The following is a 24417-nucleotide window of genomic DNA, read 5'->3' as shown; positions in this document are numbered from 1 at the left end:
ATGGCAACAAAAGACCCATCACAACAGCAGATTTGGAACTGAACTCGCGATGACATACTCAAAAGATTTGGTTGCATGTTTTGTGCTCAATACTTGTAACATCTAGGGCTGTGACAGTAACTATTATTTTCATTTCTGATTAAACATGCCAATTATTTTCTCTTGATTAATCATTTGGTCTATAAAATTTCTGAAATAGAGTAAACTGTCCATCACAATTTCCCAAAGCCAAAGTTCACATATTTAAATCACTTAATCAGATCAATAGTCCAAAAACCAAAAGATATTCAGTTTGCTATCACAGAGGACTAAGAAGAACAGCAAATACTGATGTTTTAGAAGCTAGAACCAGTGAATTTGAAAAATTAATCAACCAGCTAAATTGTGGTCAACTAGTTTATTAGTTAACCAATAACGTCCACTCGAGTTTCCACTTGTGTCTGTACACTGAAATGTGAAGTCACCAGAATCTATATCTTTATGAACCTAATTAGAGACTCCTCCTGTCTTTCTTTCTTTTTTACGTCTATGAGCTGTGTGAGATGACACACTGTACACAGGACACGAAATCACGGGATGAGAGCTGCATATTTGTGACTTTTGACAAGCAGGCCATGGCTACGTTGGGCATGTTTGTGCATGCTAGCAGAGATCAGTGACACGCCACAAAGCTCTCTCTCTCTCTCTCTTTCTCTCTCTCACACACAGACACACACACACACACGCATACACTCCCTCCCTCTCTAGATCTGTGTATGTGCGTGTAAGTGTGTGGGTGTGTGCATGTGTGTATGATAAACCCCACTGGTGGAGTAACAGTAGACTGGCAGTATTCCCAGACTGGGTTGCATTAGACATGCACACTAGCAAAGCTCTTCAGGTCGATGTTCTGGCTCCCCAGCACTGCAACTCTCGGGCATGACTAACCCAGAATACTTTGGAAATGGGAAAACAAAATCCAGACTCTGCCCGATGTTACATTAAAACAACTGGAAAAACTGAGTTATATTTATTGCGCTGTGTATGCTATGTGTGTGTATGCCTTCGCCCATCTGCCTCCTGCATGCGTGGGTGTGCGTGCATCATCAATGTGTGAGCGCTTGTTTAAGCAGGACACCAACACTGACTGTTCACTTATCATATTACCATCTGCATTATTTAAAGCTTCGATAACAGTCTTATGGTGGGGAGACACTGTAGACGAAGGAGAGGAAGGATGAGGTGGTGGGTTGGAGGCGTGATACATTTTATGAATAAAGACAGTAACTCTGGCAAAGTAACAGGCAGAATATTAACAAAATACTATAAAACAGACGCACAGCTAGTCTCACACCAGTGGCTGTGGGTTAGGGTAATGGGGCTGTGTATTATCAGGGCTCCTGTGTTGTCCTGCAGCGGTAGAGGCTGGTGGTGTTAGGGTTTGTTCATTAACAGGTATGTTGGCGATGCTGAGAAGAACACCAGGACTGGCTGGGTTATCAAAATACTGAGACAGTGAGCTCACTCACACAGCAGTGAGGTCACTTGCCAGAGTGTGGCAGCCTGACCAATCATCAGTCAGCCTATTATCATGGTATGCAGTGTTGCTATGAGTAACAGCGACAAGCACTGCCTCACAGATCCCTAATGATGGCTCATGCACCGAGATGCTACCACTTAGCCTATTCCATTCAAAATCTATCCTATTCTACACTTACTCCAACAGCCCTGCTCTTCTGAACACCTCTTCCTGTGTTAGATTTCAAACATTAAGACTGTAATGAAATAAATGAGAAGTTTCAACATCATTCCACCTTGTTTCCTCCCTTGTGCCCAGTCGTCTCTCCCCCTCCTCCTCTTGTTTACTGTCCCCTGCAGCAGTGTTTTCTGACTCTTCCCTGTGGCAGGTGAGTGTAAACAAGCTGGAGGACTGAAACAATGTTAATTAACCGATCATTAACGAGTCGAGGCAGACCCCAGAGATCTAAGCGGTTGCCCACCCACCTGCATCTCACCATTTCACTAACTGGACTGTTAATGGCTAATCAGAGGCAGGAGCGATTAGATCGCCTCCTAACGAGAAGGATTTATGATTGCAAGAGTCCATTATGCACATATGGCTGAGGCCCTTACAGTGATCACAGAGGCTGAGCTCAGGTCCAGTGGTAAGAAGTGTTCTGGTTCTTTGCTTATGCAAAAAAGTACACAAGTATTGTGAGTTAAATATATTCAAAACGACAAAGTAAAAATACACAGACTGATTTATTAATACTGATGCAGATGTAGCTGCTCGAGGTAGTTTTAACAAATATATGTATGGTGTGGTAATTAATTATGGTGGTTCCTAACCTAAGGGTCAGACTCCATCACAGGGCCGCAGGACAAATCTGAGGGGTCCTGAGATGATTAATGGGGCAGGAGAGGAGAAAAGAAAGTCTGGTACACAAGTTTATTTTTTCTACTTTTCTGTTTTGTGAAATATTGAATAATATAATCTCTTTAGGCCTCAGACACTTAGTTAAATTACACCATTTGAGAAGCTTACAGGGGAAATGTCTCTTCGGTGGAACTGCTAATAACTCATAGACGTCTGAAACATGAAACCCTGTTAACTAGAAATTACATTTTGAAGGAAGCGTAATGCCGACCACATTACAGTTCTTAATTAACATATCTGGCAAGTTGCAAAAATGTTGACACTGAAGTAAAATGTCGAATGCTTGTAACTGACAGCAGCATGACTAAACTTATTTATGGTTATGTTTAGGTGCTCACAGCACTATGTTAAGGTTATGGAGAGATTATGGTCTGGTTCAATACAGAAAAAGTCCGCAGTGACTTGACTCACGAGACACAACACTGTTAACATTTAACCAACACCGCAATATTTCTCTGGCCTCAACCAAAGTGCTTTTATTGCCTAAGCCAAACCACAGATGGGACTCGGGATGTGAGTCCTGATCTCTGGCATTACAGCCCTGCGCTTTTTAACGCCCTACATCCACCCCAACCACCTCCCTGTGACTCTGGTGCGGTTCAAAAATATAGTGCTTCATTCACTCAAACACAAAAGGTTGCCTGTGAACACTGAGGCAGTGATCACATTTGTCAGCACAATGTAAGCAGGAAAACAGTTCGGTATTATGTAGAGGTAATTTCTGGGAGAAAGGGTTGGAAACATAACAAGGGGCCCCAAGTAAACATTGCTTTTTGGGTTGGGATCCATGGCTTGTCTATTAAAAAAAGCGCATTGTATTTTATAATACTACCATATCTTTTAATGAAACATCTAAATTTGACAGGTAACTTCTTACTGAAGCTGATGAATAAATGTGGCGACTCCTTCAGTAAAGTAGCAGTAACTCCTGGGTCAAAATTACACTGAAGCACAGTATTTGAGTAAATGCGCTTAGTTACTTTCCACCCGTGTTTAGGTGTCTTGGAGGGGGCAGATGTAAACGACAATAGTAGTGAATGTGTAGCCTACTTCCACACAGAAGAAGAACATCCTCACTCAGTGAGTGTTTTCTCTTCCCCTCTCCTATCTTTGTGTATGAATGCTTACCGAGAGGAAACGATAGATGCAGACATTCCACAACCCATATTCACCCTCACTCTATCTTGTTGCCATGGGAACCAAAGCAGACGGGAGACAGGTTCATATCGGCCTCCCTCAGGTCTCACAGTCACAGTCTCCTTCCCTCTCTCTCTCTCTCCCTCTCTCTCTCTCTCTCTCTCTCTCTTACTCTCTCTCTCTGTGTGTGCTGTCAGAGCTGGCTGCTCCTGTGTGGGCCACTGATACTCGCTGATTAAAGGAAGTTATAATTTGATTTTCTCAGCAGGCGCCGTTTAATAGAGCAGTTTAACTAAAGCTGTGCCATCCCCAGGGCTTATAGAAGGAGAGGGAGAGAAAGAAAGAAAGAGGGCGATATATGGAGAGAGAGAGAGAGAGAGAGAGAGAGGGAGAGGGAGAGAGAGAGAGAGAGAGTCATGCTAATCCCAAACACTGAGCGTTTCACCCCACCACGAAACTCTCCCACTTACTCTCCCATTCTAATTCTGTTTGACTATTTTACCATCTCTCCCTCTCTCCCCTCCATCCCTCTGTTTCTCTTGCTCTTCCTCCGCCTATTAATCTGTGCTTCCCTCTCCTCCCCCTCCTCCCTCATTCCTTCCTCCCTCCTTTTAGTGAGGCAAACATGGGAGGGCTGGCTTCTCTATGTACAAGCTGGCTGTATTACTGGCCCATTGTGATAATAGCGTTTAATTATCCTCTCAGCTAAAAATCAGCCCCATCACTCTGCTTCTCTTACCCCGCTTTTCTTCCATTCCCACTCCCCTCCTCTCCTCTCCCACCACCCGTCTGTGGTGTGTCTAATACTTCCCCCTACCGCCCTCTCCCCCTCCATGCATCTCTCTTCTTCTCTACCCTGCCGCCACCACCGCTCCCCCGCCCTGTTCTCCAGCTATTTCAGACCCATTTAGCGGGATAAGCATCTTGAGACAGACAGAGGGGTTTTTGCTCTCTTTCAGAGAGAAGCGAGGAGAGGATATGGAGACTGGCATCCTAGTGCCCGCCTCAGAATACCAAACAGGGGCCCGGGCATCTTAATATGCAGTGTGGGACAGAGGCTGAGATCAAAGACAGGCACAGACAGACAGAGAGATGGGTTGTGGGAGGGTGCATTGAGAGGTGGTGGGTGGTGGGTGGTGGTGGCGGGGGAGATACAGAGACAGAGAGAGGAGGAGAGAGGCAGAGATGGAGAGAGAGAGAGAGAGAGAGAGAGAGGTGAGAAAGGGAGGGAGTCATTTCTCCTCATCTGAGCATCCTTTCCTTCACATCATCATTTCTTCTCTGCTCTCCTGCGTCACTCCCTTGACCCCAAGAAAAATCGACAGCTTAATTACCACAGTGTGCAAATCTGCGTGCCTGTGCCCGGGCACTGATGCGTTTTTGTTCAAATGTGAGGATGCTGGAGAGAGAGTGCACGTCTTTCTCTCTTTCACCCTCACACATGCATACATTTGTTTGTGTACACTGGGGGGAGGTTGGATGGTGGCTCTGCCTCTGCCACCTACCCAGCCCGTCTATCTCCTCAGTCAATTAAGATCGTGAGTAGCTGTCCCTGAAGCGGTGTAGACAGGCTAAATGAAAAGGCAGTGGATGTGAAATATGAATCATTAGAATACTGCAAGGACGGGGCTGGGGGAACGGCAGGAGAGGGGAGGGAGGGTCTGTTAGGGAGATAAGGAGGAAAAAGGAATGGAGGAGAAAGGGAGAGGAAGAATGAGAGAGCAGATAATAAAAGATTAACGTCACGCCTCTCAGAGTGGTGGAATTTCAAAACCCTCCAGATCAAATTATTTATCCCTGTCTATAAAGGCAGAGGAAGAGAGGGGTAGAGAGGAAGATCAGGGGGAAAAAAAAAGGGGGGGGGGGGGGGGGGGCGAGTGAGGAGAGGGGAAATGGAGTAGAATGGAAGAATGGCACGAAGACCTCTCTCACTCTCTTTGATGACGGTGCTGACAGCGAAACAAATGCTCCATGTGTGTGTGTGTGTGTGTGTGTGTGCCTGCTTGTGTGTTGGTTTGAAGACAGAAAAGAAGGAGAGACAGAAAGAGAGAGAGAAAGTGCAGGCAGATGTCTGCATTCACTCTGTGGGAGGCTCAAGGCTGTTTGCAGAGGACGGAGAGACAAGAGAGGAGAAAGAGAAAAAGAAAGGGAGACGGAGAGAGACGGAGAGAGGCGGAGAGGGTGGGATTAAATGAAACCTGTTTCCCTTTGATTCTTCACTAATTTGCAGCGAGATGAGGAGCACACAGAAAACAAACCACCTACGCAGCACAGCGCCACACCAAAACCGCACGTGCACATCACTTGCTCAAGTCTCAATGGAGTTCACTCGGGCACACTGACACACACAGACACACACACACACACACACACACACACGCTCACATTCATCTGTAGTTCACTGCCTTGCCAATGACATTGACATTTCTCTATATGGACTGTGTAACCCCAGCTTGACTTCAGCTCTCCTCTATTCTTAATTCCCCTCTCATTCTTCCGCTCTCGGCTCCATTTTCCACTATCATCCTTTCCTTTCTCATTTTTATTTCCTGAAGTGAAAACCATTATAGCACCAACACTCCAGAATACCAGTAGACCGTGTTGCTCAGATACACATTGACTGAACACCCGTGCGCGCACGCACGCACACGCAGGCGCAAAGTCCTTCCTCATTAGCCCTGATTCCCCCTGAGTGACATCTTTAACAAAAGGATGCAGCCTCTGCCGCCATGGCAACAGCCTCCTCCATCTCTATGCGGTGCTTCAGACTGTTTACATGATGGGATCTCACTCTTTTCTTCCCTCTCACTCCATCTCTCTCCATCAGCTTCCTGCACTCTATCAGTCCTCTCCTTTTTTTTCTCCCTTTTCCTTGTTTCTCCCTCTATTTATCCCTCTTGTCACAATTTCTCTTCTCTTTCTCCAGCTCCCTTTTTCTGTCCCTGGCTCCTCTCGCCTGCTGCTTTGCTGTTGGTGTTATCTCTACCAGGCCATGTTTTTTGTTTTGTTTTTTCCCCCCAGAACCCGTAAGAACGTTCAGTAGAGACCACCTGCTTGCCAATCAGAAAATAATATGTAGGTCTAAGAGAAAGAGAGGGGGAAAAGAGAGAAGGAAAGAAAAAGAAAATGACACAGATGAGCATGTGCATGTGATTAAGAGTGTGTGTGTGTGTGTTTGTGTTTGTGTGTGACCATGCATGTGTGTGTGTGAAATCGAGTGTGAGGGGCTTCCAGGAGACTCTGATATCTAGGCCACGGGAGTCCAAGGCAGCCAGTGTGTCTGGTGTCACAGCAAATCAACTGTCAGCTGTACACCACCTGCCCGCCCACACATGCTCACACACACTCACACACACACACACACACGTACACGTACACCCAAAGTCTGAGGAGAGAGTGACTAAGAATAGAACACCCGGAGAGTGTTGCCGCTTCTCCCTCCACCTCCTCTTCCCTCTCTCTGCTCTCCTCCTGCCACCGTCAGCGGTGTTTTGCAAGTGGCCTCCAACACGATAGGAATCTTTTCTGTCTTCCACCCTCTCCCCAGAGCTCAGCCCAGCCCTCCTCTCCCACAGTGAAATGAGTCACCTGCACTCCACCGCTCCTCTCCGCGTCTGTAGGTACACAGTAGCTTAAGGTCTTCTTTTTTAAAAAGGAGAAGCAAAGCAGGCAGGCGTCATCTACAGCCCTCCAGTATGTTCTTCTTTTATTGACAGAGTAGGTGGGAGGGAAAGGGATGCGAAGCGGTGAAAACACAGGAGAGACGCTTCTGAAGCGGGATTCGATCTGAGGCCAGCAGGGGTGCATGGGGTTTCAGAGGCCTCAACCACTAAACCATCTCCTGGGAGGATTTTCGGGGCCTGTTTGCACATTAATGTGTGCAACCTGGAGATATTAGACAAGATGGAGCGCAATTGTCTCATGCTTTGTGTGTGTGTGTGTGTGTGTATCTGCACAAAGAGTGGCTAGGCCCTCTGTAGCATCTAAATCCACACAACACACAAGCAATGTGTGTGTGGGCACGTATACAGAGAGATGTGTGAGCCCTTGCTTACATGCAGTGTGAGTGTATTTATATATGTATGTGTGTGTGTGTGTGTGTGTGTGTGTGTGTGTGTGTTTGTGGTGCGCTGCTCTCAGTCTGGTCCCTCTGTTTCTCTGCTGTCTGTGGCCTCCTCTTCCCCATGAATACTAATGTGCTTCAAACCCCAGAGATCAACCCTCCTCCCTTTCCCTTCCCTTCCCTCCCCTCCCTCCCTCCCTCTTCCATCAGCCTCCCTCCCTCTCTCCATCCCTGCCTTGCTTCGCCACAGTTTTCATTCATTTCTCCGCCCCTTTTTACCTTTCAACTTTCCCTCTCTTTCATCTACCCTTTTGCACCCCATCTTTTTCTCCGCCCCAAACGCCCTCCCTCGCTTCCTCTTTCCCTGCCTTGTTTCCTCATCCTTCCCTCCCTCTTCCTTTAGCCTTTCCTCCCCTTCATTTTTACCTCTTCTTCTTTTCATCCTCCCTTCTCTTCTCCTCTCCTAACTTCTCCTCTCTCTTTTTTCTCTGTCTTATTTCTTCATCCTTCCCTCACTCTTCCTTAAGCCTTTCCTCGCCTTCATTTTAACCTAATGTGCACAGCTTGTTTTCTTTTCATCATCACCTCTTCGCTAAACGTTCACCCTCTTCTCTTTCTTTTAACTCCTCCTCTCTTCTCCTCTTACCTCTCATCTCCTCTCCTTTCCTTCTCTTTTTCCTCTCCTTTCCTCTTCTCTCTTTCATCACTACCCCCTCCTTCCTTGTCCACTCCTTTCCGCCTCTACCCTTTCCTCTCCTCTCTTCTTTCTTTCCTTTCCTCCCTCTCCCCTTATCCCCTCTCCTCTTCTCACTTCTCCTTTCATCTCCTCATTTCTCCCTCTCCTCTCCTATTCCCTTTCCTTACCTTTCCTCCTCCTTCTCTCCTCTCCTCTCCTCTTTACAGTATACAACCTCAAGAGGACATGTAAATGAGGTCAGAACAGTCGAGTACATCAACCACATCATTCAGGTGTCGGTGTAGGTGTGCGCCGACACACACATGCACAAAATAAACATTTGAATTAATGAATTTGTGAGTGTGTGTGTATTCATTATGGGTTGTGTGTGTGTGTGTGTGTGTGTGTGTGTGTGTGGTGCATTCCAGTCCTAATAAAGAATTTCCTCTCTTAAGCTGTATACCAGTGAACCAAGTGCTCCAATTACATAAACGCCTTCACCCCAATACATTTTGACATCCTGAAAATTATTCACGGCCTAATTCATTTTAAAATTGCATCCCATTTCTTGGCCTTGCCTTCAGTTTTTTTTTTTTTTTACCACCAGGGCTGGAAACAGATGATGAGCGGGGGTGAGGGGATGAGAGGAGCTTTCAGTTCCTTGTGTAATGTAGAGGCTGCTGCTCTTTGGTAGCTGCTGACTGGACGTTCTCAAACTTTACTGCCTTACCTCCACACACACACGCAAATACAAAGGATGAGTGGGGAAATAAAAGCCTGTGACTGCCAACAGCAGAGTGTGTGAGTGTGTGCATTTGTGAGAGAGATAAGGGAGTGAGTGAAAGGGAAGAAATGGGAGGAGATAAAGTCCAGTTATTTAGAGTAGAAAGTTTTGGGAGTTTTGGGAGAAAAGGAGTAAACTGCTCGTCGTGTGTTCATCATTGAGATCGGGGTGAGTTTAAATTGCAGGATCTTCTCCTTTGTGTCAGCAAACCAGTCAATGTGTGTGTGTGTGTGTGTGTGTGTGTTTCTGTGTGTTTGCTCAGCAGCAGCAGTGGGAATAGTGAAAACAGAGAAGAGGAATCCTGCAGGAATCCATTTCAGTCTGCATTCCTCCTGATGTAGAGCTGAGAGCAGTCAGAAGCAGAAAGCAACAGGCTACTGGAGATTGACCCCCATGCACACGTGCACACACACACACACACACACACACACACACACACACACACACACACATTCTTAAGACAATAACAGCCCCTACTGGGGAGAAAACACATAACATGACCACACTGAAACACACAGGGACAATTGCATGCAGAAACCCACCCACAGACGGAGCTCGAAATAGACACACATAAATAGCACAAACAGGATACACACAGATTGTTAGTAAACAGATTAAATTGGAGAAGCTATTCACACTGGCATGCGGAGACGCACACAGACAAATATGCAGATGCACATATGAGCATCTGTGTGTGTGTGTGTGTATGCACGCACACACACAATTCACACTGCAGGACCACTTCAGGTTTCATCATCTTCTTTTTTTTTCTTCGCTTTCTTTCTCTTGAGAGTCGGGGAGAGGGGTGGAGGGAAGGGGGGGAGGGGGGGGTGTCTCATTCCCTCTCTTTTGTTGCTGCTGGGGAGAGAGAGAGCACATATCCATACAGAACGCTCTCTCCAGCCCCATTCACACCCACACACTGCTCCCTCCCTCCTCTCTCTCTCTCTCTCTCCACACACACACACACGCACACATCCACAAAGATACAACATCAAAGAGCCGACACCGACGAAGGATTACTTCAGCCACACACTGGCCCCTCAATCCGGGTCTGTTCCTCTTGTGGAACCCCCCTCTCTTCTGGCCGCACTTGGTACAGCCCAAGCATTCCTGCCAAGTAGCTTTCACACATGGAGGGGAAGCTTGTCTCAAGCAATTGCTGACAAGCTACAAACAAGACAGCCTCCCATTCCCTCTCTCCCCCCTTTTTTCCTCTCTCTCTCACTGTCTCTCTTTCTTCTCTTACCCCTTCAACCCGGGTCTGCTCTGCACTCACTCGTCCTCACTCCTTACCCTTTCCACCCTCTCCATCCCCCCTTCTTTTCCCTCCTCTCTCCTTCTCCCCCATTCCTCCCTCTTCCCTCCCCCCGCATCTTTCTCTCTCTCTCTCTCCCTCTCTCTCTCTCTCTCTCTCTCTCTCTCTGAGAATGTGGGGGCCCCACTAGCATAAATTGTCAGCTGTTCCTGGGCGTACTCTCCATGGCTCCCTAAACTCACATAAGCCTCCATATGCAGTCGCTGGTGGGACAAGGGTAACCCAAGTAAGCCCTGTTGGTTATGAGTCTGAAAAAGTATACCAAGGCCCCCGAATAATGCTGCAGTGTGAAGGCACCGGGAGTTTTACTCTATAATAAGCTGCAACAGATACTAAGGCTAATGGTATTGCAAGGTTAACATAAACATGCCCGCTCTTTTTGGCCTTTTTTAATTCAGTAATGCAAACACCAACACACTATTGTTAGTCTGAGTCTTCATTATATGCACATATATAAGCAGTGTCACACATGTAACATGGCTGTTGTGCGCAGCAACCACAACTCACAAATGGGGTCACTCGGTGTTAGCCGAGAGTGAGAGTTTGAACCAATCATTAACCTTTTTTTTTTTTTTTTTTTTTTTGCAGTTTTTTAAATCATTTCGTCTGCTTTAAGGGATGATTAAATGTACGAACATGAAAGTGATTAGTATTTTTATGCCTAGGTAGAAGTCACAGATAGGTTTCCACTCGCGAAATGACCACATCCTTCTCATTTTCCCCCCCTCGCTCTAAGGTGCTACACATTAGGGGTGTCTTGAGGTTTCCAGAGGTAGGGTTTGATATGGCTGGAACCATTTTGCATTAGTCTTATTGTTATCGAGCAGCCATTGTTATTGACTAGAGTAGGCTGTCATCTAGTGTTGAGTTTAGGTACTGTTGGTTTCATGAAGCACCACATTTTTTTTTTTTTTTTCCCCAGGGGGGGCTCCGTAGAAAACTTGAATTTGGATAAGCACTGCTTCACAACTTGCACAGCGTTGTTTATTCAAGTGAAACACCAGCAAAAGAAAGAAAAAAAGGGAAGGAATGATAAAAAGAAGAAAGAATCATTTGTTTTTGCTTTGGTGATGGACACACTGGTAGCGAAAGTTGTAGAAGCCGTGAAAGTAGTGAGAAATGTGAAGGTAAATCACGGTAGCTTTTGCTGTAACACAGACTGAACACAGAAGTCCTTGTTTCCTGTGTCTGTCTGGTCTGATGAGCGTACAAATTACAGCAAACACAACAGTGAGATCTCTCTGCTGAAAACAGAAGTAAATTAGTGTAAATACTAGTGAAAAAGGCTTTTGTAAAACGTGTAAGACAATTTGTGAATTTATTCTCCAATCCATAAACAAATACAACCCAACTTATATAAATGTCAAGTATTCAACACATGTACAAACAATAAATCTTACATTTTTTTGTGTGCATATAAATCTGTCTGAAAAGCTCTTTAAGTTTTGTTTTCATTTATTTACAGAGCAGAGCCGCCCGAACCTAAATGCAACATGCACTTGTAGATATGAGGTTAAAAGTCCACTCACTATACACCAATACCATTTATTATGGTAGCAAAGAACAGTGTGCAAATTTTATTTTTGCCATGAAACTTGTCTTTGACTATTTAAATACACAAGAAACTTTTTAAAGGAAATGTTAGAACAATGAACTTGAAATTGAAAAAATGTATATGTGGAATATTTTCATTAATTTAATTATTTGTTCTTGAATCAATTACCCAATATATTGTTGCATTTATATTTATATTGTATGTTTGTATATCATAAGGAAACATTTTTACATTTTATGTTTATACTTATATTTATCTTTATCTTTTTATCTTTACCTCTTAATCTTTAGCTGTTCTGTTTTTTGTTTTTCTTTTCTTGAGGGAGCGACTGTAACGTAACCTAATTTCCCCCTGGGAATCAATAAAGGATTCTGATTCCGATCACTCATCCATCTCAAGCAGTGAGACCCATTTATCTTCAAGAAGAAGGTAAGACTGCACCGTGCAGAGACAGTCACTGAGGGAAGATGAGATTTAAATCGAACTCTATCTGAGACAACACCTCCCACCTGCTATAATCAGCTATTACTCCATGCAGCACCTTCAGCCTCCAGTTCACCCCTACGTTACATGCTTTTATTCTGACAGCACCCTGAACCCCCTCCAAACATCCTGTCTCTGTTGGCTCTGGGTGTCTGCATTCTGTACTATCCATCCATGTTTGAACTACATATTTGCACCATTTTGGACCCTTTCGTGTCTGCATTACACTTTTTGCTGAGCAGTGCAATTTGTCTGCATGTGCCCCTTCCAGCCTCAGTATTTTCTTATGCTGATTTTAATGAGAGAAGATAAAAATATGAGCTCTGTTTCTCTGCCTCTTGCTGTCCTGTACACGTGACGTACATCTGAAATTCGAATTTCATAGTCACACCTGCACACGTTGCCTCAAATACAAATATTTTTAATTTCATACATCAAAAAGTTTGAATTATTTCACTGAACTAATACCATCGCTGTTTGACACTTCACACAATGACATTTAGTTGAACTAATTTGTAAATCATTTTGCTTTTGTAATTTGTGTTATTATTGTTTTGTCTATGTTGTATCCTAATACTATTAGTTATTCAATTTTCTGAACAACTGTCTAATTTATTGCCTTAGTGGCCAATTCACCCCAAATTGATCATCAAGAGTTGTATCTGTAAATGATCTGGTCTCACTGCACAGCATGTTACAAACACAAAGACCTCCATTCATGCTGCAGATGAGTCAGTTACAAAGGATGTAAAACTGGATTCATGAGTAAAGCTCTTCCTCATTCCTCTTGGATGACGACATCTCAGACAGAAGTCCTCATCCTGACTGGATTGATGCAGTGCTGAACAAACCTCAGATGCATCAAACAGTCCAGTCTCTCCCATCATTCCCCACATCAATAGAGAATCAAAAGGTTCATAATCTGCATCGAAATCTTCTCTCCAGATAAGAGCTGAAAAGATTATTCAATGAATTGATTTGTCAAATGACAGAAACTTAATCAGCAACTGCTTCGATAATCAAATAATTGTTTAATTTACTTTTTATGCGGAAATATCAAGATTTGCTGGTTCCAGTTCCTTATATGTGAGGATTTACTGCTTCTCTGTCTTATATAACTGTAAACTGAATATCTTCCAGTGCTGATCAAACAAAACAAGATATCTGAGGATGTCACCTTCAGCTCTGGAAAACTGAAATATAATTTTTACAATTTTCAAACTTTTAAAAGGACAGAATAAATAATCAACTGATTCAGCAAATAATTGGCAGATTAATCCATAAAGAAAATAGTTGTTAGTTGCAGCCCTACTCCAGACAAATATCTCCTGTGCATTTACAGTCTATAAAATGTTAAAAAAATTCAATTTGATATGGCAAACGATTATCTATATAAACTCAAGCATGACAACTGTTTTTTGAAAAAGGTGACACCTGCTGCAGTAGGTAATTACTAGTAAAAAACAAAGATAAGTTAGGAAGAAAATTACACTTTTTTAACAAGACAAATCCAGAGAAGAAGCTTTTGATGTTTAGGTTGGACACATTTTCACCTCCTCCAACTCTCCATACATTGTGTAGTTAGGTACCATGAAAACAATGCTCATTTAATAGTTAAAATATTTGTCACTAGCAAATATGTGTAATTAAAGCAAGAATAACAGGATATAAAAGGCAAAAATTTATTCAGTCTTTTAACAGACAGCAAGAGACAGCTCAATTATTTCTAAAATCAGTCCGTGAAAGAAACATCTCTTTATGTGCACACATTGCATTTACTCAGTAGGAGGGGGATTTGAAGTAGAACAAGAGTGTCCTGGATTGAAGTGGGAGAAAAGATCAATAAAACGTCAGAAACGACACAGTTGTGTTGATTACTATTCAGAAATTCACATTAAAAACGAGACACATTTCCCTTTTTAAAGTTGGCAGCCTTAGAAAAGACAGTGGACAACAAATGGCCTGCAAATACACATGCAGTGATGTCATCATACAAGCCCCGAGTCAAAACCCCGACTCGTGGACTGTGTGAAACTAGCAGATCGATACGAAAGGAGGGAGAGACTAGTCAAATCGTTTAAAAGTTAGCACACCAAAGGACAAAGACCCGCTGGAAACACCCAAAGGACAATCTCACTCCTATGATCGCCTCTAACTTCAAGTATTCCCTCTAACTTCTGCAACACTTCAAGTATTCCTGCCGAGGACTCCAAACCTTCAATTTTATTACCACTTCTTAGGTTTACAACATAAGCTATGATATAAGTGCACTCGAAATTCATCTATACATAGAAAAATAATGATAACAATAGATAGCGGCAATAGTTATAACAATCACTTTACATTTCATTTTATACACAACCGTGATGTTATATCACTTTATACCGTGGCATCACATTCCCCGCCCCCTGAGTGTAATGTTCAAGTTTAACCTTCTGTAGCTATGGAAACACAAACAGGAACAGCAACCTTGGTTTGGTTATTTAAATAACATTAGCAATCACTGACAACAGCAATGATTAGAATCAGAGTAATTATGCCTTTCCACAGACCGTTGTGCTTGTGTGAGACAGATGCATTATGTACAAGCTGCTGATCGATCATGTGCCTCTGGTTTCAGTTCTGTTCGCTGGTGTCAGACACTGACAGCCTTCATCCTGCAAAACACAAATTTCTGTTAAGAAACAGACAAGCTATTCTAGGAAAAATCTATGCAGATATTGAACACACGTGATCACATTGCACTGTAGTATATTAATAGCCCCTTCAGCAAAAGGTTTATAGAGTGAAAGTAGAATGTGTCATCTGCTCCTTTTACAAGTTTAGCCAGCACCACTAAGGAGGAATACGATGGGAAAACTAAACATTAAGCACATTAGCTATTCAGTTGTGTAGTGAGTGTAGCTCGGGCTTGTAAGGTGTCACTTTCACCTACCCGAGTTTCACTGGCTGAGCAGATCCTCCAGCCTCCTCAGGAACCAGCAACAATGCAGCTCCGGCATTTGTACAATTTCGGTTCATGGGTGCGGATGTGGTTCCGTACATTCCTTAGTCGAAAGAACGTCTTACTGCAGAGCTGCAGAGGGTAGAGTTGGTAAGATGGAGAGTTAACAGCATCGAAATGACCAGACAATGACAAGGCAGAAGCTTTGATCTGTGCTGATGATACAGCTGTGATGCCATCGTGTTTAGATCAGTTGTAACCACGTGCTGAGTGTTAAGATTCAGCGCTGTGTTCATGACAGTCAATCAACTTGAAGTAACTACAGTAAAAAGGAATTAAAACAGGTGTGCTGAGCTTGTGTCCTACTCTGTGGATTTTAGCAGTTCCTGAAAAAAAAGTGACTGAAATGAATGCAACACAGGGATCACACAATCACTTCCTCACTTTATATTATGATATAATAACTCTTTTTGTGACGTTTGTCTGTTCGTCTATTTACTCATGATATACAAAGTCCAGTTACAGTCTTGAGTCACACTGCTCACAAGTTATTTCTTTGTGAGTTCTTTGACACCTGAGAAGATAAATAAACCATGACCAGGTCCAGTAAAGTCAGTCATAGGAATTTGATTTCCCCACATTGGTCCATGCATTAATGAAACAGCATGACAGTCATCAGCTACCAGTCCATCCATATAACTTTGTGTGTACAGTTCATGGTTTGTTTGTACAAACTTAGTCAAAGAATACAAACTCGATCTGAGCTAAAAGACGACAATGCATAAGTAACTGAACCAAACTAGAGACGTGAAAGCACCCTTCAATATTTAAGTCAAACTGGCTGGTAAAATGTTTGATGGGAAAAAGAAATGTACATGTTTTTGGCGTTCCATGTCAGGGTTGTCTATCCACTGTCTCAACTCCACACGAGAGTTCTGTTCTAGGTTGTTTATGAAAGCCAGTGCTTACCGGACAGGGCCAGTGCTTGCCCTCGATGTGCCTGAGGCGATGCATGATTAGAGCATCACAGTCCCTGTAGGTGGCTGAGCACTGCAGACAGGCGTGGGCCGCCTTTGGGACTTTAGGGGCTTGACTACGAGGCCCTCGAAGCTGCTTTAGCCGTGCACGTCGGACGGCATCCAGCTTGACACAGTTCTTGCTGCTCAGAGCGAGGAGTTTAGCTTGTTGCTGGAAAGAAGAACAGTGGGGGAAAGAAGATTATAGATGAGTTGACTCAAATTCCGTAGTTACAAATAATGCACTGCAATTACAGATTCTGTTTCCTCAATTACAATACTCTGATTCCTAGGGCGATACTCTAAAGCAAACCTGTACAGGGAGGTGACATTAGAGTTGTTTCTTTATTGCCCATTCAAGGTCCCTAAAGAACTCACAGTCATCATCATACATCACTATCCGCCTTATTATCTACCTTTGGCTTGGTCCGTGTGGCCTTGGGCCCAGCAGATTTGGCCAGATGAAGACTGTTGTTTCTGGAGTTTCCCCTGGGTCTCTGAACCCTGTTTTGGCTCACCTTCCTCTCCTCCCTCTCTCTCTTCACCACGGGCAGGGTGGGTGGCCCTCTGGCCCTCAGCGCCCGGTGGGGGGGTTCCTCGGCTACAAATTTCTCCCCAACTTGTGACACAGAGCGTGTTAAGCAGATATCCACACTCTCCTCCTCTTTCTTCAGTCCTGCCATGGCACCCCCTGCTGGCCGACAGAAGCTGAACAGAAAGCCTGAATCCAGTAATTTAATGGGAGGTTTGCTCTGGCGCTTGCCCAGGTCTGGTGAGGGAGGATCGGGGAAAGGTACACCAACAGGCACTGGTTCTCCTGGCTCCTCTTTAATGACTTTGTACAGAGGGTGGTTGTAGATAGAGGGTGGAGGTCCATGCTCTGATAACTGGAGCCCACCAGATTCATTATCCTTCTCTCTCAGTCTAGTGTCCATGACCCCCCTCAGCCCCTGGCCCCCCACTTTCCTCCCTTCCTCCCTGGGGTTACATTTGGTCTTCTCAACCTCTCTTTTGGAGCCCCGCTTCAGCTTGGTCTTTGTTGCTGGTCGGCTGCTGTTATAACGCAGCGTTTTGACTGTCTCTACAGGGACCTTACTTCTGGCCTGTGTCCTCTGTGATGGTGGGGATCTCTGAGTTGTGTGGCCACGACGACCGCTTGATGAAAGAGAGAGACCTGAGATAGAGAATTCAGTTGGTTCTGATTTGATCCTGACTGTGTTTCTCACGAGAGGTTTGTTGGTGTTCCGTCGCAAAGGCTGCTGGGCAGGTAGGTGGGCACTGTCACCCATTCTCACTGACCGTCTGAGTTCTCTCCCCCCGAAGGAAGGCCTGGATGCAGATTGGAACATGTCTGGTAACACACCTTTACTCCGCATGCTCCTGTCGCTTGGAGGGACGTGTCGCAGGATGGTCTTTGGCCTCTTTGCAGTAATCTGCGCCGCGCTCGCTGGGCCCACAGGCTTGGCCTTCCCTGACTTGTTGAGGAGGCGAGTGTTAACAGGGGTACAGAGGGGAAGTGACAATGTCACGTCCTCATATGGTAGCCCTGGGGAGGTGGAGCGTGGTTTCCGCCGCTTTGTCAGTGAATAGTTGTTGGCCTTCAGCTTCCTAAGTCGTTTCTTTTGTCTCCAGCCAATCAGATCTTCTGGTCTAGGGAGGAGAGCGGTCCTCTGTAGCCCCAGAACATTCATTAACTTGTACTTCTCCTGGGCTCTCGCATAATCTTCTTCATCCTCTCCGACCTCCTCTACTTCCTGCTTCACCCTAACAGGGCTGCACGCTGCGTTGGGCCTTGATCTAGAGGTGCATGAGAGCCGAGAGATGGAGTGAGGCTTTCTGTTTCGTCGGGGGCTCTCTGGCATGGGCAGCAATCTCTGAACCTCCTTGGCAGCTCCAGGAGTGGAGCGGAGAAGACGGGTGTTTGATGGAGATATGGGTGAGTAACTCTGTGACTGAAGGTTGGCTATGGCGTGTCGAGGTATAGCAGCTTTCTTAGAAGAGGGAGATTTGAAGTCCATGAGCTTCATCCTGTGCGAGGGACTCAGAGGGAGGCCGTTATGACCTTGGGGTTTTGCTGTTCGGCGCAGAATGCGCCTGGGACTCCCTGCTAAAGACTTATCTGATGCATCCAGCATTAGACTGAAGCTGTTGTTCATGTTGTCCCCTAGTCCCAAAACCTTTTTCCTCTTGTTCTCCCTTTGCTGGTGATGACGCTCATGGCATGCACCAGCACAGGATGAGGTAAAGCCCTTGCTGGGATGGAGTTGCTGTTCCTGCTCCTTCATGAGAGCAGAGCAGGCTTCCACTGCAGGCCACATGCCCAGGTGGCGGGCCATGGCGATGACTTCAGGTAGGTCCTCCTGGCGAACACACAGAGTGGAGGAGTAGGAGAAATCCAGCAGTGACAGAAGGCTGTCCTCACTGAAACCTGAGGGGGAAAAGGGGGCTTTAATTAGATATGCTGAACCCTGGTCAATCAGTGAGTGAGATGAGTGAGATGAAAGCAACTCGGTGCATAGAGGATCAGAGAGAAACAGCAAGAGTGGCAGCAAAGTGTAAACATGACGGTGGAGACAGAGACAATATAACAACTGCTTTAATCAGGGACACTTCTGCTCCTACATCAAAGACACAAGTAAATGAGAAAACAGACTATGGCTGTGTCCCAATTCAGGGTCTGGAGTCCCCAGCCACAGACTTCTAGACTGAAAACGTCACAATTTGAACCCGTTTCAAAATGTCTTTTAAATGCAGCTGAGAAAGGCAGCCTCCTTTTGGCCTGAACTGCCTGACATCATCACGCTATCCTATGCAGCTTTAAGTTTCATACAAGTTATTGTCTGAAGGATAATGAAATGAGCCTTAATTTGTAAAGGCCAAAAATATCACGACTGCTTATTTACTGGATTTTCGAACTCAGGCGGTCACTGTTTAATATGAAAATGTATGAACAACTGGACCAATGGAAAAGCCCCTGCAGAAGGTAAATAATGGAAGCTCGGTTTGTTTTGTGTTTATCACAGGACATTACTGAAACATTATTGACCAAAATTAAATTTATAATTAACTAGAGATGCAACAAGTAGTCAATTAATTGTTGTCAAACAGTTGTTGCAGCAACTATTGAAATAATCCATTAATTGTTTCAAATATCTGCATTTTCCACTGTAGAGCAGATAAAGTAAGCTATGTGAATGTGTTACCTGGGCTCCGACAAATTATAGTGGGCATTCTGCATTTTTTTTCCCTGACATTTTACAGAGAAAAAGTTTAATTGTATAATTTGGAGACTAATCAATAACAAAAATTACAATTAGGTTACGTCTGAGTGTGTCGGAAGGCAAGTGGGTTTATAGTAGATCTGAATGGCTACACTCACACTACACTACAACCTGAGAGTCAGAAAGAGACACAACATTGTTTAAATACTGTGATAATAGTGCACATTTGCTGACAGTCTCTCCAGGGGGATGTTCATAGAGTTGCGCTCGTTTGTACACACAAAAATGGACAGAAATAGAGTTGTGAAGTGGGAGGAACTATTTTGGGGTGCCCCTGATTCTAGAAGTAAAAGTTGCATTCATTTTTCCTGCAAACAATGTTTCGCGACTGACAACTGAAACATTTCTGTGACTTAGATTGGTGTGAAACACCTCCGTTTCAATTATCAGTCCAAACGGATAACAACAGCATTACAAATTATCAGATTCCGTGATAAAAAGTTAAAGGTACAAGCTTGTGTACATAAAACAGCCAGGGTGTAGTTAACTATGACTTCCAAGGTGTGTTTTGGCAAGAAACATCCCATTATTGAGCATAAAATTCTGTCACATAATCCAATGTAGGGGTGAGAGCTCAAGATTACAATGTTTAGAAAAGTGAAAACACTATACAGCTTAATCAGTTCACTTTTAAATTGTCTCAGTTTTGATAAAAATCACAAGCTGTGGCAACTGCAACAACACAGCGTTTTGAATTCCCTATTGCTTCAACTCGTGCTCTGACTGGCTTTGTCACAACAGCCATGCCAGAGGGTCATGGGTACTGCTGTATTACCAACACAAAGTGTCGGACAAAACATGATTTGTTATTAACAAAGCTGAAATAATTAAAACTGCCTTTTTTTTTTTTTAATGAAATTAAAATCAGCCATTATGATCCTCACATTATTTAGGGGAGTCCTATGTTTCTGTGTTGAGTAACAAGATAAGGATTCCAGTTACAGAAAAGACTGAAATGAGATTACAGAATGGGGAGAACCACCACCGACGTAAAGGTGTGTGGGAGGGAGGGGGTTCAAAGCATTTCAACCATCTAACAAGCACTTCTGATGGAGTATTCATTTAGGTAAAACGTTACAACTCTAACATAAGCACCATTAACCTTCCCTCAGTTTAGAATTTGGTGGCGCTAATCATTTCCCGGAGTTCAGGTCGGAAATATCGACTTAGAAGTTAAAAAGAAACAGTTTAATGCCAAAATGCATTGTTTTGTTGCCTTTGGGGCTTGACTGACTCATCTGGGCAAAGAGCACAGGCTCAATGCAGCCTTTAGATCCAGGTAAGTGCTCTTACCAGTGAGATCTATGTCTGCTTTCACACTAGAGTCCATCTCTGTGAAGATTTCCTGAAAGTGATCGCTGACAGCTGCCAGAACGGCTCTGTGGGCCGAGTAGGATCGGCCGTTTGTCCGCAGGGTGATGTCGCAGAACAGCCCCGCCTCCCGCTGACTCCTCAGCTTGCTCAGCATGTCAGCGCTGTGTGATGCCATCGTCTTTGTGACACATCCTCTGCCATGGAACCTCTGGCAGACGTAGATAGAAGTTCATCATTACAGGAATATAATGCGGGACAAAGCACTTGTAGGAGACAAGTGTGAGAGCAAGATTAAGTGAGAGTGAGCGTGAGAAAGTGTGAATTTAAAATGTGTGGGATGCAGAAAAACTAGGCACTGATGAAAACTTGTTTTATTACTTGTCAGATCAGCCTCTGTGACTTTGACCTGCCCTTACCTTGGTTTTTTTGGTGCGCTGGCTCTGACACTCTGGACAGCCCAGGACAAAATCTCTGATTTGGAAGTACATCCCTGTGAAGAAAACAGTAATGCAAAGATGAGAATAGGAGACAAAAAAGACAGGTAGTACAACTTCAAAGATAGACAGAGGAGCACAATAATCTTAAAGGCTCAATGCTCCAGCAACACTTGTAGAATTAACTTTTGATCCTGATGAAAGACACAAGATGAAATATATTGTCTCAAAAACAACAAAAGCCATGTCCACGACAACCATCATTCATGTCTGAGTAAGCTTCTTGATCTTTGACTGATTCAATCAGGGGTGTGTGACTGCTTTAAATATGCCTATACTTCCAAGCAATAATAAATAAATGAACTCTAGCTAGATGTAGATAAGATAACTAGTAAGAAGTCAGGGACTGGTCAGATGTAAGGCAGGCAGCGATGTTCTTACCCTCCCACCAGTAGTTTTCAGCCACGCATTTGTAAGTCTCCTCCAGGGAGAGGTGGTGCTGGCCATGCCGCCGCCGGTGAAAGGTGGAGATGGCCTCATGTCTCCGGTCCTCATCCAAAACCTCCCGGTAGTTGATGAAGCCCCTCTCCAGCTTCTTGCGGTACAGCAGTCCGTCTATCACCTCAAAGTTGGGCGACCAGCGGGCGGGGAGCGCACGCCCGTCTGAGTCCCCGGCTGACTCCACATCCCCGGGTCTGTCTCTGTCTCCATCCGACCAGGGTTTGGACGCACGAAACGTCCCGGAGTTCGCGTAGGGAGTGTTGGTGTGGGTGCAATCGCCGGCCATTTTAACCGGTTTTATATTCTGATGTAAAAATGCAACTTTATCCAGTCTAGGAGGAACCACAGCCTCGGCGGAATAGTTATAAAAAAAAAAAAAAAAAAACACTCCCTCCTTTGCTCGGCCGGGTCGCCCCTTGTGCGTCACGGCCAAACTTTACCCACCGTCCAGGGACAAAGTCCACGTGGATACGGTGACAGCAAACAACAGCCCCCAGACCCAACAATGAGCCCCGGCAAACACCCCCGACACCCCGCTCACAGCCTGGCTCCGCAGCCCCCTCCCCTTGTTTATGTCAGTTAGCTACAATTAACCGTACCGCCTCTCATCATGGCTCACAAAAGGAATATGGGGCTTCGGGGGAAAGTCAGAAGGGGGTCAGCGGCATTTCACTGGAGGGTCCTGCTTTTGTACCCTGGCTGTCAATGCGGGCATCACTTCCTAACTACCAAAACATAAGTGACCAACATCCCTAAAATTTTGACCACAGTTGCACTTTCTGTTTGGCAGACGCTCGGTCCTTTTTTTTTTTTTTAATGTGCAATTTAGTGGTTTTCTAACGTTACGCAACGTCAACAGAAATGTTTAACTGTCCATCCAAGTGCAGATAATAAATTCAGCCAGGAGAGTAAGGCGCCAACGCCGCCGAGCCAAGTGATGTAAAGTCACCAGTTTTCACAGCGACCGAGCACACAAGCTTCGCCGCCGACCCCTCACCAGCAGTCCGGCTTGCATCCACTTCAGAGGTCGGGAGTGGCCTCCGGGGCTGGATGACGGCGGGTAGCCTCACCTCCGGCGTTAACTTGAGATTTCTTTTCGCCAACTCGAGTCGGAAGCAACATGATGACGCAGCTATCAGCTCAGCATCGCCACTTCAACGACCTAAAAGCGAGGCTGTCTCTGCGATCTGTCCGAAAATGTTGTAAATCACCGCCGGGTCCTCTCAAAAGCGAGCCAACAAGCTCCGGTCAGAGACCCGACATGGCTCACACCGCTCCCGTTACCGCGAAGCCCGTCCGGTGGTCAAAGAATCCGTTTTTTTCAAACTCGTAACCTTCTGTTTGTTGCTAATCAGCAGCCTAACTGAGCCTCCTCCTCCCCGCCTTCAGACAAAAGCCATTAGCAGAAGCTTTAAAGAGCTTTGGCCAGACGAAAGCTGATTGGCTGATGGAGCTGCCACTCATTTAGTTTTCGTCCCCATCGCTGTCAAGGTAGGTTGCTCGCACACGATGCCAGTGTACTAGTGTTTGCTTCAGTTGCACAGCCAAGTTAAATATGATACACCCAGTGGACTGTCTCCATATTCACATTCAGGGCGCAGTGTAAGCAAAGATTGTCATATTTTTGTCCCATCTTTTTTAAAAATAAGATGACGTTATTCAGCCGGAACAAATTGGACTAAAATTATTTTTAAAATGTTAGCTGCGTCCGTCTTCTCAATGTCAGCCACAAATATCGCAATGCATTGTTGATTTTGCAATGGCTTTGGCTCAGTTTTCACAAAGGAGTTTAAAATGTCAAAAGTCTTGACACAATCTGCTAGAAGCCGAATTTTGTCACCATGAAATGAGAAGATACGCATCAAATGAATACATCACCCATCATTCAACATTATATCTTCATTGCTGCATTTTGAAATAAAATGATCATTATTCAATGATGCTGCCAAACAGTGGCTAACTCTCATCAAAACAAGCCAGTGGTAATTTCCTCAACATATACAATACAAATATTAATGAGAAATAATTTTAATTTATGCAAAAGACACTGGAAAGACAGTTACAAAGCAAAGGTGTTTGAAAACCTTTAAATCCAATATTGATACAAAACAAAATGATGGTTATGATGGTACTTCACTGCATCAGTTCAGTGACTCAGTTTCATATCATATCAACCATCAAGTTTCTCATGAAACCAAACCTTATGCATTTCAATCGCTTTCAAGGTTAGAAAACGGCAAGCTGCACTGTAATGATGGAGAGCACATACATTAAACCCCAATCCACACAATTTACACCACTGCGTAGACACCCAATATTTCCCTTTTCTTCGTTTCCATCACTTGGCCATGCACATGAGGCAGGTGAAGACATTAGGAATGACCAGGATAATGTAAAAAAAAAAAAGGAGAAATGGTTGCAGACATGTAGCATTGATTTGGTAATCTGTAATCTTAGTTATAAACATTGACATTGGTGCTAATATAATATGAGAT

At 44.5% G+C, this 24417-nt stretch overlaps 1 protein-coding gene across 1 annotated transcript; it reads right to left on the bottom strand.

The window, feature by feature from the left end:
- Nucleotides 1-14100: 14100 nt before the first annotated feature.
- On the bottom strand, nt 14101-23309 carry LOC139620440 (uncharacterized). The gene is made up of 7 exons (XM_071475989.1): nt 21863-23309; nt 21404-21477; nt 20967-21195; nt 16809-18820; nt 16346-16564; nt 15368-15508; nt 14101-15089 (listed from the first exon to the last, which is right to left on the bottom strand). The coding sequence occupies exons 1-6, from the start codon at nt 22206-22208 to the stop codon at nt 15404-15406; spliced, it is 2985 nt and encodes a 994-aa protein (XP_071332090.1). The 5' UTR covers nt 22209-23309; the 3' UTR covers nt 14101-15089; nt 15368-15403.
- Between the last annotated feature and the right edge of the window lie 1108 nt (nt 23310-24417).

The sequence above is a fragment of the Trachinotus anak genome, unplaced genomic scaffold (genome assembly GCF_046630095.1).
Source record: "Trachinotus anak isolate AG129_WGS33_773 ecotype Australia unplaced genomic scaffold, CSIRO_AGI_Tana_v1 ptg000001l, whole genome shotgun sequence".
In the NCBI taxonomy this organism is placed as follows: Eukaryota; Metazoa; Chordata; class Actinopteri; order Carangiformes; family Carangidae; genus Trachinotus; species Trachinotus anak.
Note: the sequence above shows the minus strand (reverse complement) of the source record. Positions and strands in the feature narration are given on the sequence as shown.